At 31.4% G+C, this 12735-nt stretch overlaps 1 protein-coding gene across 1 annotated transcript; it reads left to right on the forward strand.

The window, feature by feature from the left end:
- Nucleotides 1-3640: 3640 nt before the first annotated feature.
- LOC112782032 (uncharacterized) lies at nucleotides 3641-12475 on the forward strand. Its single transcript, XM_072232050.1, has 5 exons — nucleotides 3641-3653; nucleotides 3738-3857; nucleotides 8353-8517; nucleotides 10382-10793; nucleotides 11323-12475. Exons 1-5 carry the CDS (start codon nucleotides 3641-3643, stop codon nucleotides 12326-12328), a joined length of 1716 nt encoding a protein of 571 aa, XP_072088151.1. The 3' UTR covers nucleotides 12329-12475.
- The last annotated feature ends 260 nt before the right edge of the window (nucleotides 12476-12735 follow it).

A 12735-nucleotide genomic window follows, 5' to 3' on the forward strand; every position in this document is an offset into this window, starting at 1 on the left:
ATGACATGTGGACAAATAATGTTCCACATCAGCATGTCATGTGTCACTAATCGACCCGTTAGCATATCATTACATGTGGTCAAATCATAAAATAACACGTGTCACTAGTGGTTAATATCATCAAGCCACATCAGCACGCCGTTAACGGAAAATAGGTTAGAGATTAACGTGATGTACTTTTATCAATATCAAAAATGTAATTGATATAATTGATGCCATTAGAATTTTATGAACGATTTTAGTGTATAATATCAATCTCAAAGAACACTCTAAAACTTAACTTTTCATTATAAACTTATAATCTAAAATTTAGTCGGGTATTTTGGCCAAACCTGATTTATCTACAACAAATATGGGCTTTAGTAACGCCAAAATCTACAACGTCTTAAAACTGTTCTCTTAGATGATTTTAGACAACGATTTTTTACATTATTACCATTGAAGTTAAGTTTTTAATATTTTATAGCAACAAAATAAAACCTTTTTTTTTACTATTTTAAAGAACGATTTTATAACAGTTACTAGAATTTGTTTTTAAGCAATATTTTTTTAAATTGTTTAAATAATTATATAAAAGATACGCTTAAAAGCCGTCGCCAAAGTTGCTACGCTTTAAAACCATTCTCTTAGATGATTTTAGACAACGATTTTTATAGTGTTGCTGTTGAAGTTTAATTTTTCATTAAGTTATAGTAATAAAATAAAACCGTTCTCTTTGACTATTTTAAAAAACAATTTTATAATCATTACAATAATTTTTTTATTAAGCAACAATTTTCTAATATTTAAATAATTATACAAATTAAAAGATACGTATAAAAATAGTTTTCTATAAATATTAAATTAGTAGAAGACTCAAAAATTATTATTATAAATAAATAACAAATATTATTTATAAAAAAATAAATTTATAATAAATATTATTTTTTATTTTATTCTCGCTTTAAAATTTAACATATTTTTTATTTTTGAACAAATTTTTGAGAAATTTTTTATAGAACAAAACATAGAACTCTGATATTTTCCCTCCTTTAGTAATTGAAAAATAAGAAAAGAGTTGTACATTTTAATTTAAGTGACTTTTATTATGAATAAGTTATAATTTATTATTAATTTGAACTCTCTATTTTATAAATTAATCTATTAAGAATAATTAAATTAGTTTTATGAATATTAGGAGTTAAGTTAATTCATATTCTTGTGTAAATTTTTATAATTGGTTATTTGAAATTAAAATTCAGTAATAGAAGTATTATATAATTTAATTTAAAAATTTTGTATTATAATTGAATTATGGTTTATTTTATTAAATTGAGCTATTAGAGATTAATTTATTAGAAATGATTAAATTGATTTTTATAAATACTTTAAGTTTAAGACAATTAATATTTATGTACAATTTTTTTATAATAAATTATTTTATATAAATTAAAATTAAAGTCTCGTTGATAGAAAAATAATGAAAGGTCATGATTTAATTTAGATAATTAATATTTTAGGTTTAAATTGTATTTTATAGGATGTGATTAATATATTCATTTTATAATTTAAATTAAAAATAATTATTTAAACTCATTGATAAATTGATAAATAAAATTATATGTGTTCCGAAATTAATTTTTACAGTATTATATTTAAATTCTAAATTATTATTCTATCATAAATATTTTATAAAATTATTATATTAGTCATATATTTTATCCTTTTATCCCAATAAAATCCTAATTTACCCTAATTCCCAATTTCATTCCTTTTTAAAACACACACACACGCTCAGAGGAAAAAGAAAGGAAATAGAATGGAAGATGGGAAACGGAGGAGAAAAGGAAGGAGAAGCGAGGGAGGAGGAAGGAACGGCGTGATGCGTGAGCATCTTTTCTACCTTTTTCTAATGAATTTGCATTTAATTTGTTGAGTTTAATCAAGAATTAATTATTTTTTAGCCACTATGGACGCTACTTTGAGTCGTGTGCAATTCTGTTTATTTTAGGTAGAATTCGAATGGATTTGATGGAGTTTCCGCAGAAAAAGAGAAGAAGGTGAATGATGCTGTCAACCCTGACCTCTCTGCACTCAAACCTAAATAACTCAAGCTACAGAGATCTCATTGACGTGATTCTAGTGGAGTTGGAAAGCTAACTTCCAGAGCTTTCCAACGATATATAATAGTCTATACTTCTTCTCCATCAATTCAGCCAAGGCTGCGCCTAACTTGAGATTTCTCAAGTTAGGCGTGGATTATTAAGGAATCAAGTGGTTCCCAACTCTCCAAGAAGCAAGCACGCAATCTCCTATTAATTCTTATTTAAACTTTATTTTATTTAAAAATAGGAAAAGATATTATTTAGTTTTAGGAAATATATTTTACATTAATTAAAATTAGATATAAAAGAGAAAAGAATCTCATCTCTTCTCTTGTACCTCATTCAAAATTACAGTTTACCTGAATCCTAGTTTTCACTCTGAACCATGAGCAACTAAACCTCCACTGTTAAGGTTAGGAGCTCTGTCTATTGTATAGATTGATTCTATTGCTTGTTTTTTCTATTTTAATTCATGTATTATATAATTCAAGAATTGTTTTCGTTCTTTATTTTATGAAATTAGGTGGAATGGAAGTATGACCCTCTTTCTAATTGAGTTCTTGTATAACTTGAAAAAGCTCTTTACTTGAATAACAGCTTGAAAACATATTCTCCTAAATTTCTAATTATCTAGATTAGATACGTGACATATAATCATCTTATATTTGGGTAATTAGGAATTCTGTGGCATATAACTAGAATTGAACTTTACCCTCTAATTGAAATTAATTGACCAAGGAATTGGCAGTTGATGAATTTTAGAGGAGACTAAAAAGGTCTAAGGAATTAGGGTTTAGTCATATATAGTTTGTCAGGAATTAAATCTTGCATGATTAAAATAAATTAATAAGAAAAGTCAATCCGGAAAATAGATAACTCTGAAGCCTTAACTGATTCTTCATATATTATTCTCAACTTATTTATTGCCTGTCTTCTGATATTCTGAATTTACTGTTTAATACTTTTTGAACTCTCAAACATTATTTCTGTTTGTCTAACTAAGCCAATCACTCACTCATTGTTGCTTGATCCATCAATCCTCGTGGGATCGACCCTCACTCACCTGAGGTATTACTTGGTACGACCCGGTGTACTTGCCGGTTAGTTTGTGGGTTATAAGTTTCGCACCACGGCGCTGGCTGGGGGCCTCGCCGCCATCGCCGTCGCCATCGAGCACGAGGGGAAGAGAGAGGTTTGCAGTAGAGTGAGAGAGAGAGAGAGACAAGCGTGACTGAGGGAAGCTCGCGACAGAGATGAGAGGGACCGTCGCCATCGCCGCTGGAGTAGTCAAAGCCGCTGTCGTCGATTGAAGGTGCTGCCATCGTAGTGAAAGAAGCCCAGAGGGAAACATGAACGAGGCCCGAAGAAAGTGAGCATCGCTCCTCTGCCGTTTCTGCCCAGTGTCGCTGCCGCTGGAGTTAGTTACTGCCGCCGCCATTGGAGATGAACCCAGTTGTTCTCTTGCTGCTGGAGATGCCAAAGCCTCTGCCACTGTGGGTATTGCCGTTGGAATCGCTAAAAACCCTTACTGACTAGGCTGTCATTGTTGTTCTATTATGCCTTCCCCTGGTAGAATTGAATTATTTTCTGTGTCACTGTTTTGTTTGATGCTGCCTTGATGATAATCTGCTTCATTTTCTTGATTTTTCCTAGCTGCAAATCATTATTATATCTGTTCGGTATCACCATCCTTGCCCGGAACTACTGATGTCGCTATTATTCTGGTTAATGTTGCCGGCACTGTCCTCGTAGTGTTATTAATACGACATCGAGGTAGGGGGTTTAATTTAAACGATTTTAATTTAAGAATGCCTACAAAGTTTATTGAATAGCTGCAAATAGATTTAATTATTGTGAGTAATTGATTGATTATATGGACGTTGAGTTGTGGCTGCGAATGTGATTGTGCTTGTTGATTTTGTGTAATTGGTTGGTTATGTGTGAATTATGAATTGTTGATGAGTGATTGCTGAGAATGCTGAATCTTGATGGATTATATTGGTTGATTGCTGTTGAGCTAGTTATTAGATATATTGTAATGGTGGTGAACTTGGTGGGTGATTATTTTGAAATTGATTTTGAGAGGTATTGAAGGTTGAATCTTGAAATATTAAACTTTTTGTTTAAAACCTGATTTTCTACATTACTTTTAAACGATGTTAGAAATTTTGAAAAGTTATAACTAATTCTATGATGATTAGAATTGCGTGGGACTAAGTCTGGGTTAAACTTGGGAATAAATGGAGCTGGATGGACTGGAAAAATTGAGTCTTTTTTGTTAAATATACAATTTATGGCGAATTTTTAAAGTTAGGTCGTTGAATTCGTCCTGCTGCAGAAAAGTTCAAACAGGGCAGCAACGTGTTTGTCTTGCTGCGACTCCTACGAGTTGAGTTCTGGAGCGAAACTAATTTTATTTTAACATTTGATTAACTTGGTTTATTTCTCTAAAACTTTAGAATTTTAGGAGTTAAAGATTGGAGGTTGTGAGTTTTTGAAAATTGGTGGTCAAAGCTGAAAAGAATCAATTTTCAGCAAGTTATGCATCAACTTCCAATGCTTGTAACTCTTAGAATTGAATAGAAATTGGGTTGAACTCAAAACACACTTGTTTCTAGATAAGTTAGAAGTCTCCAAACCAAAATTGAGCTTAATTGAAGTTTTGTAGTAAAAGTTATGTAAGTTGAAAGATACCAAGCTTGCTGATTTTTAAAACAGGTTTTGACTCTTTTCTACCTAATTTTCAAGCTGTGTAACTTCTTCATTAAAAATGGTATTAACCTGAAACCAATTGGAAACAAAATATGAATAAGTTAAGTTGAACCACATTAAATTTTAAGGCCATTGGATTTAATTTGGATTTTATATGAAATTTTGAATATTGCATGCTGCTGTTATTTTCTGGTTTTCAAATATTGCAAAGCAGTCACGGTTTTTCTTCTATTTCCAAGGCTAGAATGATCAGAAAATTATGGGTTTTTGTTTATTAGAAATCTTAATCCAAGACGGTCACCTAGACATAAAGTTTGTACAATTCTAAATTCATTTGGTATTTTGAAAACAGAATTAAAATTAGACTGCCGAAGTTATTTTTTTGGTAATAACCTTGCATATGGGATTTAAGACTAAATTTCTATATTATTATTATCAAATATTTTTGAGAATATATTGTTGCGGCAATTGCTGATAAAAGGCTGGTGAAATATTGAGAAAGAGAAAACCCATAAGGGTGGCTAAGTCCTATTTTTAGATGAGAGTATGTCCAAATTTTTATAAAAGTATAAAGATTTAATTATCATTAAAATGAATATTTAGGACTTGTTTAATGGTGACAACTTCACTGATTTTTTTTCATATAGATAGATTCTTTCAACCAAGGCACCCTAGCTTCTCAAACAAAGAGCATGGTCTCTGCTCCCATCCTTTTCATTCTTTCTTTTTCTTAATTCGTAATTAAGAAAGATACTAATATACTTGAGTTTTTCTAACTTAGCTTTTGCTCATTGGGTTCAAATCAGAACTTTTATAGCATGAAGTATATACTATCTTTAAATTTGCCAGTTAGTATATATACATACAAAGAATAGCTATGTATTTATTTGTTCTTTTCCTTGTAGCACAATTTTTGCTTCAACTATGAAAATTAATCTTAAAGACTTGAAATAAAACGGTATTCAAGTGGATAAGGGGCTTGACTAGTAACCAAGATAAATTCCATCAACCTAACTAATTGAATTGGTTATTAGTTATTGAGTTCACAGAGGACAAGCAAAGAAATAATTCAGAGTTGAAGTGGAAATTGTAGGCCATGTTTGATATGAAAATTTTGTGCGGTTACTTGGATATTGCATAGAAGGAGTACACAGGTAAAACTTTTTCTGAATAAGTTGCTTGAAAATTATTATAAGTTCCTGTTCTCAATTGATGCTTCAACTCTATGATTTATATGATCCAGAGAAGGTTGGTACATAACTTTGTGTTTGTCTGTTTAATGCTTAATATTCAGATTTTCTGTTCTGCTAAAAATGTTTATACAGATAAAGATCATATTTAAAATTCTTTCTAGTTTTTTTGGAGCAGTTGCCATTGAAGCCAAGAGAGTTCACTCAAGCCGAGTTATCACACCAACTTTGTTGAAGAAAAAGGAAGAAATTGTCACCCTTAGACTATAGTTATGATATTTTGAAAAATGATGATGATATAAGTAAAAGTAGTTATGAGCTAGACTAGTATTATGTTATTTTGCAATGATGATATAATGTGATTGTGGATCTTACAACAATTTTTATAAGTCAAATTTAATGATAAATGTTCAATTAGTTTTCTTTAGTAATTTGATTCAGATAGTTTAGGTTATTTATTAACACTAAATTAAAAAAAATTGGAACTAATTTCATTTATGAGAAATCTATTGTAAATAAAGAATTATATATTATAAAAAATCGTTGTCAAAAGTCACAAAAAGTAATGGTGTTAAAACCGATGTTAAACACAACTATAAAATGGCAATGATATTAAAACCGTTGCCAAAAGACGACACTAATGGCAACGTTTTAAAATCGTTGGCTTTGTGAATAATAAAATTACAACAGTTTAAAATCGTTGTCCAGTTATAGTTTTAAACCATTACGTCATGAAAGAGAACGGTTTTAAACCGTTGCCTATCTAGCAACGGTTCTAAACCATTCTTTAAAAATTATTGTCAAAACCATTGTCTATATCAGTAACTTTGGCAATGATTTTTTTGTTACCGTTGCATTTGAGCATTGGCAACGGTCGCATATACCACAGGTCAAAAACCATCGCCAAAGCGTTGCTTAAGGTTTTAGGAACGATTTTTCGATCTGTAGCAACAGTTTTTGACCATTACAAAAATCCTTATTTATTGTAATTAAATTTAGATTTAATTTTAATATTTTATAATATTTATTTTAAATATTCAAATTTAATTATAAATCAATCCAAATAAATTAGGTGAATTCGATGTATAATTAATGCATATAATTTTATAAAATAAATAGAATTTAATTTTTAAAGATTAAACTTAATAAATTATATAATATTTATATACTAAAGTAACTTATTTTAAAGAAAAGATGATACTATGTAATATAAAAATATTTAATAAATTATATAATAGATGTGGCGTTAATGAATTGTTCAAATTAAGTCGAACACATACATTTAACAATTCATCACAGTTCAATTCATCACAGTTCAATTCGAATTATAATTAATTGGAAGGGTATTAAAAGAATCCAAAGGATAAATTAAATAACTCATATAGTTATTAGTCGTAGATAATATATAATTCAGCATCTTAAGCACTTCTTGACATATCTTAACAATTATATTAAGTATATACTAAAAAGTTATTATTAAATCAGATATTCATATAAGATATATTAAATATAAAATATATATTAAAAATAAATTAAATAATATATATTTATATATAAATATATAATAATTAATTTAGTGATAAATTTGTATAAAACAATTTATATTTTAATCTACTCACATAGAACGTGTAGGAAAAATAATAATAATAAGGGTTAAATATTTTTTTCGTTCTTAAAATCTTAGGTCAAAATTAAAATCATCTCCGATCTTTTTTCCTTATTAAAATCATCCTCAACATTACAAAACGTTATAAAATCATTCTTTTCTATTTCAATTTTAATTTTTGGACCAAATTACCCTTAACAATTATTAAAAAAATAAAAAACAAAAACAAAAAACTCCTCCCCCACTCCCACCCCACTCCCGATGTTTCTTTCCTCCCTATTTCCTTTCTTCTGTTCTTTTCGAACTCCCCTTTTCTCCCATTTTTTCACCCAAAAAATTTCAACTTTTCTTCTCTCCTTCAGCAACAGCAACAACCAAATTCGGCAACAACAATTCTTCTTCTCTTCTTCAACAGCAACAACAACAAATTCAGCAAATTCAACAATAGCAAATTCGGCAGCAACAACAATCACAAAATAAATCACTAAAAATTTTAAATTTGACAATAGTTCAACAATCATCAATCACACTTTAAATCCAAAATCAGCAATCACAGAAATTAAAAAGAATTAAAAAATAATGTTTATATTCTTAAAAAAAAGGAAGAACGAAATAAGGAGGAACGAAGATGAATCCAAAAACCCCCTAAAATAGCCAACACCATCACTTGAACAAGCGCCAAAAGTAAGGATTTTCACCCACTCGTACACTCCCTCCACGTTCTGTGTGCCATTTCGGAAAGAGTTTACGGTTGAAGCAGGAGGAACGATTGGTTCGGAGCATCCGATGAACTTAAATGGGTTGGGGGAACTGGTCCTTGCTGCAGGTCCTTCACCACTCGTACACTCCCTCCACATTGTGGCTTCTGAAGGAAGTGAGGGAGTATGGCGTGAAAAGGGAAATAGAGCAGATTCAGCGAAGCTCTGTACGCACTCTTTTCTGTGACTCTTGCTACAATTTTTCTGTTCTGTTCCATGAAATTTTTTGTTTTCTGTCTTCTGTACGCACTCCTCTCTTCCAACCGTACACGAGAGAGGTTCCCTTGAAGGATTCACTATTTATCCTTCCGTTTAGGAGCTTTTAACCATTCTAGGGTTTGAAGATATTGGGAAAAAGGCTCTGCTTTATGGTGGTAGTGGTAGTGGTGATGGAGGAGGAGGAAAAAAGAATTCTGCTGTTGATTTTATGAGGTGTTAATGAGAATGTTAATGAACAAGGGAGGGTTAATGAAAAGTGATGATCATGGTGTAGGGATGTCAATGAGGTGGGGCGGGGGCAGGGGATGCCTCCCTACTCCCCGTCCCCGCCCCCAGAATTAATTCCTGTCCCCGTCTCATTTCCCACCATGGAGGTATAATTGTTCCCATCCCCATTTCCTACATTTCTCGCGTTTTTCGCGGGGCTCTATTCCCCATCTCTCTATATTTAACATTCATATGAAAATTATAATAAAAAATATAAAAAATCCAAAAAACAAACTACATATTATTACAAACGCACAAATATATCTTATCCAAAATTATAAGTTCTAAAATATAACATAGCAAATAATAGTTCATAAAATAAAATCTTGAACAATAGGGTTAGGGTTTTTCAATGAGTGAAATTACTAAAAAAAAACTCCTATATTAGAAATAAAGTAAGGGTTATTAAGTAAGTTCAAAAATTCGGAGAATTATCGGGAATGGGGCGAGAATCTCTGCTCGGGTCCCCGCACTTGTCTCGGGAGAATTTCGCTCTCCATTTCCATCCCCACGGAAAAAATTCTTCACTATTGAAATTTCATTTAGGACGGTTCCCGCGAAAATTTCTGCCTCCTAAAAATTTTTGACATCCCTGTTATGGTGGGATGATGTTTAATTTTTTTGTTAAGGGAATGGGAATAGGATAGAGATAAAAATGGGGTGCGGTGGGGTGGGTGGGGTTGAATTATATTTTTATTTTTTAATATTTTTTTTATTTTTTTATTAATAACTAAGAATAATTTAATTAAAAAATAAAATTGAGATAAAAAAAGAATAATTTTATAATATTTTATAATATTGGAGATAATTTTAATAAAAAAAAATTCAAAAATAATTTTAATTTTAAACTCAGACCTTAAAGACAAAAAAAAATACTTAATCCTAATAACAACCATGCCCCACGTATCTCTTTTAAACATACATTAATTATGACTATTATATATTATATTATTTAACAAATATTCTGTGTCAGAATATGTGTGGCTTGAATTATCAGGTATCCACTAACGCGAAAAATTTAAATTTAAATAAATTAAAGGGAGTGAATATATCTACATGTGGCAGTCCGTCAACTATATCAGTATGCTATAAACGTGGTGAGTTTCTCACAGAAACAGCTAAGAAAACAACGTTGTTTTGCAAGGAGGAGGCCACTTACATAAAGACACAAAAAATGTCTTTTTTTAAAGACATTCATACGTGGCATAATATGATTGGATATTTTTATTAAATCGGTTAATAAGCTATTTTTTAATAATTCAAAATAAAATCGGTTTATTAGAGAAAAATAATAAACCTAATTATTCGTATTATAATTATTAGATTCGGTTTGTTCCGATCAATTTACACAATATAAACTGAATTATATTTAAATTTTTTATAAAAAGACAAATATATCCTTAATTTTTTATTTTACAAACATCTAAATCTCTAATAATTTAAAAATACAATTAAATTCCTATTAAAAAAAATTCTAACCCTAATCCCTTATCCTGCCCAAGCCCAAATTCAAGGCTAACGGTGAAATGGTGAAGTAATTTGCAGCCTCCTGGGATTCTCCCAAACTCACTCGATCATGCTCAAACCTGGAAAGAAGGGATGTTCTCGGTGATACAATTCATCAATTTCCAGATTCAAAGTCGCAATCTTTCGAGAATTTACAGGAACTTACAGCAGGTAAAGTGGCTGCTAATCTTAAAAGCCCCAGGTCTGTGATGACTCACTGCAGTGCTGATAGAGTTATGTTGAGAAGGCATTCCTCAAGCCAAGTTCTTCCTTATGGAAATAAGAGACTTTGGTGCAAGATGTTTCTCTGGAGCCATAGGAACATACATAGAGCTATTTCAAGCAAATCAACACAGGTGAATCCTGGTGTGGCTGTAACGCACAATCCATACGGGTACTCTTCCGACACCCTTGAACCGAAGCACAAGCAGTCACCAGGAAATGTGGAATGGTAAGTAGTATTGTATTCCATTCATTACGATTAATCACACGAAACCTTACCAGTTACCAATTACGAACGTGAGTGTGATTCAGAAGAGAGACGAGAGGATATTTCGGTTGAGTAAGAACAAGGCTTCTTCGAAATCTGCAGCTGATACAAGATTTGAGTTCTGATTCTCTCATTTTAAGGCTCTTCAGGTAATTTAATTTAATTTTTATTTTTCCCTTATTCTTCCATTTACGTTGATAAATGCTAATGCAATAGTGTGTGAAGTAGAGTTCTGTTTTTGTTTTTTTTTTCACGTTAGCTTAATACGCTTAGTATGTTCGCAATTGTTGATTCGCGGTGATGAACTAATTATGCGTTTGGTGCGAAATTTGCAATGCAAACCTCAGAATCTTAGATCCTACTATTGTAATTTGGAAACAGCGAAAACTAGTGCTTTATTTGTTGAATTTTATCAAAGAAGAGGAAATTTATTATGTGAAGAAGTTTAGTATTTTGGAAATGGATGATAATTAATTAAGGTGAACTAAAGTGAAGTTGTTCTGTTTGGCTATAATATAGAATCCTTGAGACTTGAATGTTTTATCAAATGCAAGGGTGTTCTAAGAGGCGGCGCAGAGGTGGCAGTGAAGCGAATATCACAAGAGAATGACGGCGTGAGAGAGTTCCTAGCAGAAATTTCAAGCCTTGGAAGATTGAAGCAGAGAAACTTGGTTGCTCTGAGAGGATGGTGCAAGAAAGACATGGGAAATTTCTTGTTAGTTTATGAATACATGGATAATGGGAGTTTGGATAAGAGAGTGTTTTGTGATGAGAGCATGATGCTGAACTGTGAAGAGAGAATAAGAAATATCAAAGGTGTGGCCTTTGCTGTGTTGTATTTGCATGAAGGTTGGGAAGAACAAGTTCTGCATAGGGACATCAAAGCCAGCAATGTGTTACTTGATAAGGATATGAATGGAAAGCTTGGAGACTTTGGATTAGCAAGAATGCATAGCCATGGCCAAGTTGCTAGCACAAGAAAGTTGGTTGGAACAGTTGGTTGCATGGCTCCAGAAGTGATCAAGACCGGACAAGCCTTGACTCGCACGGATGTGTTCATGTTTGGAATCTTGATTTTAGAGGTCATGTGTGGAAGGAGGCCTATGGAAGAAGGTAAGCCACCTCTTGTGGAGTTTGTGTGGGGACTAATGGTTAAAGGGGAACTAATGAATGCACTTGATGAGAGGTTAAGTGCTAAAGGAGACTTCAATCTGCAACAAGTTGAGAAGGTTCTTCAGTTGGGATTGTTGTGTGCATACCCTGAACCAAAATCAAGACCAAACATGAGACAAGTTGTGAGTATTTTAGAAGGGAACAATGAGGGAGGAGAAGAATCAGAGAATGAGAATGCGGATACTTGTTTGCTTCTAAAGTTGAAATCTGGGGATATTTTTTCTGAGTATTCTAATTATTTAGCTATTCAACACACCCAACATTTGAAGATATTCGCCAGTCTAATACTTCTTCAATGTCTCTTACTTGGTCTAAATCTGTAGTTGAGTGTAGATGAATCTTTTCCCATCAACGCAATTATGGAGATGATGTGTTTAGGTGATGAATTTTTTGATCATTTTATCACATTATATGATTGATGTAAATAATGTATCAGAGCATAAATGAATTGATGAACATATGATTGTGATCTAGTAATTCTTTTTAAACTCCTTGATTATATTATTGAGGACATTTTCATAGAAGAAATCCAGCTGTCAATTTTTTTCATATTACATGATGAGGAATGAAAGCCTTTCTTTGGTTAACGTAAAGAAGCAAAATAAGCACAATGTTTTATTTATTTATTTATTTATTTATTTATTTTTACGATGTCTTAAGATTGCTGTTAGGTAAAAATTTTTGCTTAGTCTGCACCTAATAAGCTAAAGAAAAGAAAGATACACATTAC

The sequence above is a fragment of the Arachis hypogaea genome, chromosome 3 (assembly GCF_003086295.3).
Source record: "Arachis hypogaea cultivar Tifrunner chromosome 3, arahy.Tifrunner.gnm2.J5K5, whole genome shotgun sequence".
Lineage (NCBI taxonomy): Eukaryota > Viridiplantae > Streptophyta > Magnoliopsida > Fabales > Fabaceae > Arachis > Arachis hypogaea.

What these genes read in the sequence shown, in the direction of transcription:
- LOC112782032 (XM_072232050.1), top strand. An exon ending in GTTATTAATACGACATCGAG is followed by an intron (nt 3,858 to 8,352) that starts GTAGGGGGTTTA and finishes CGGTTGAAGCAG; the next exon opens with GAGGAACGATTGGTTCGGAG. An exon ending in TCACCAGGAAATGTGGAATG is followed by an intron (nt 10,794 to 11,322) that starts GTAAGTAGTATT and finishes GGTGAACTAAAG; the next exon opens with TGAAGTTGTTCTGTTTGGCT.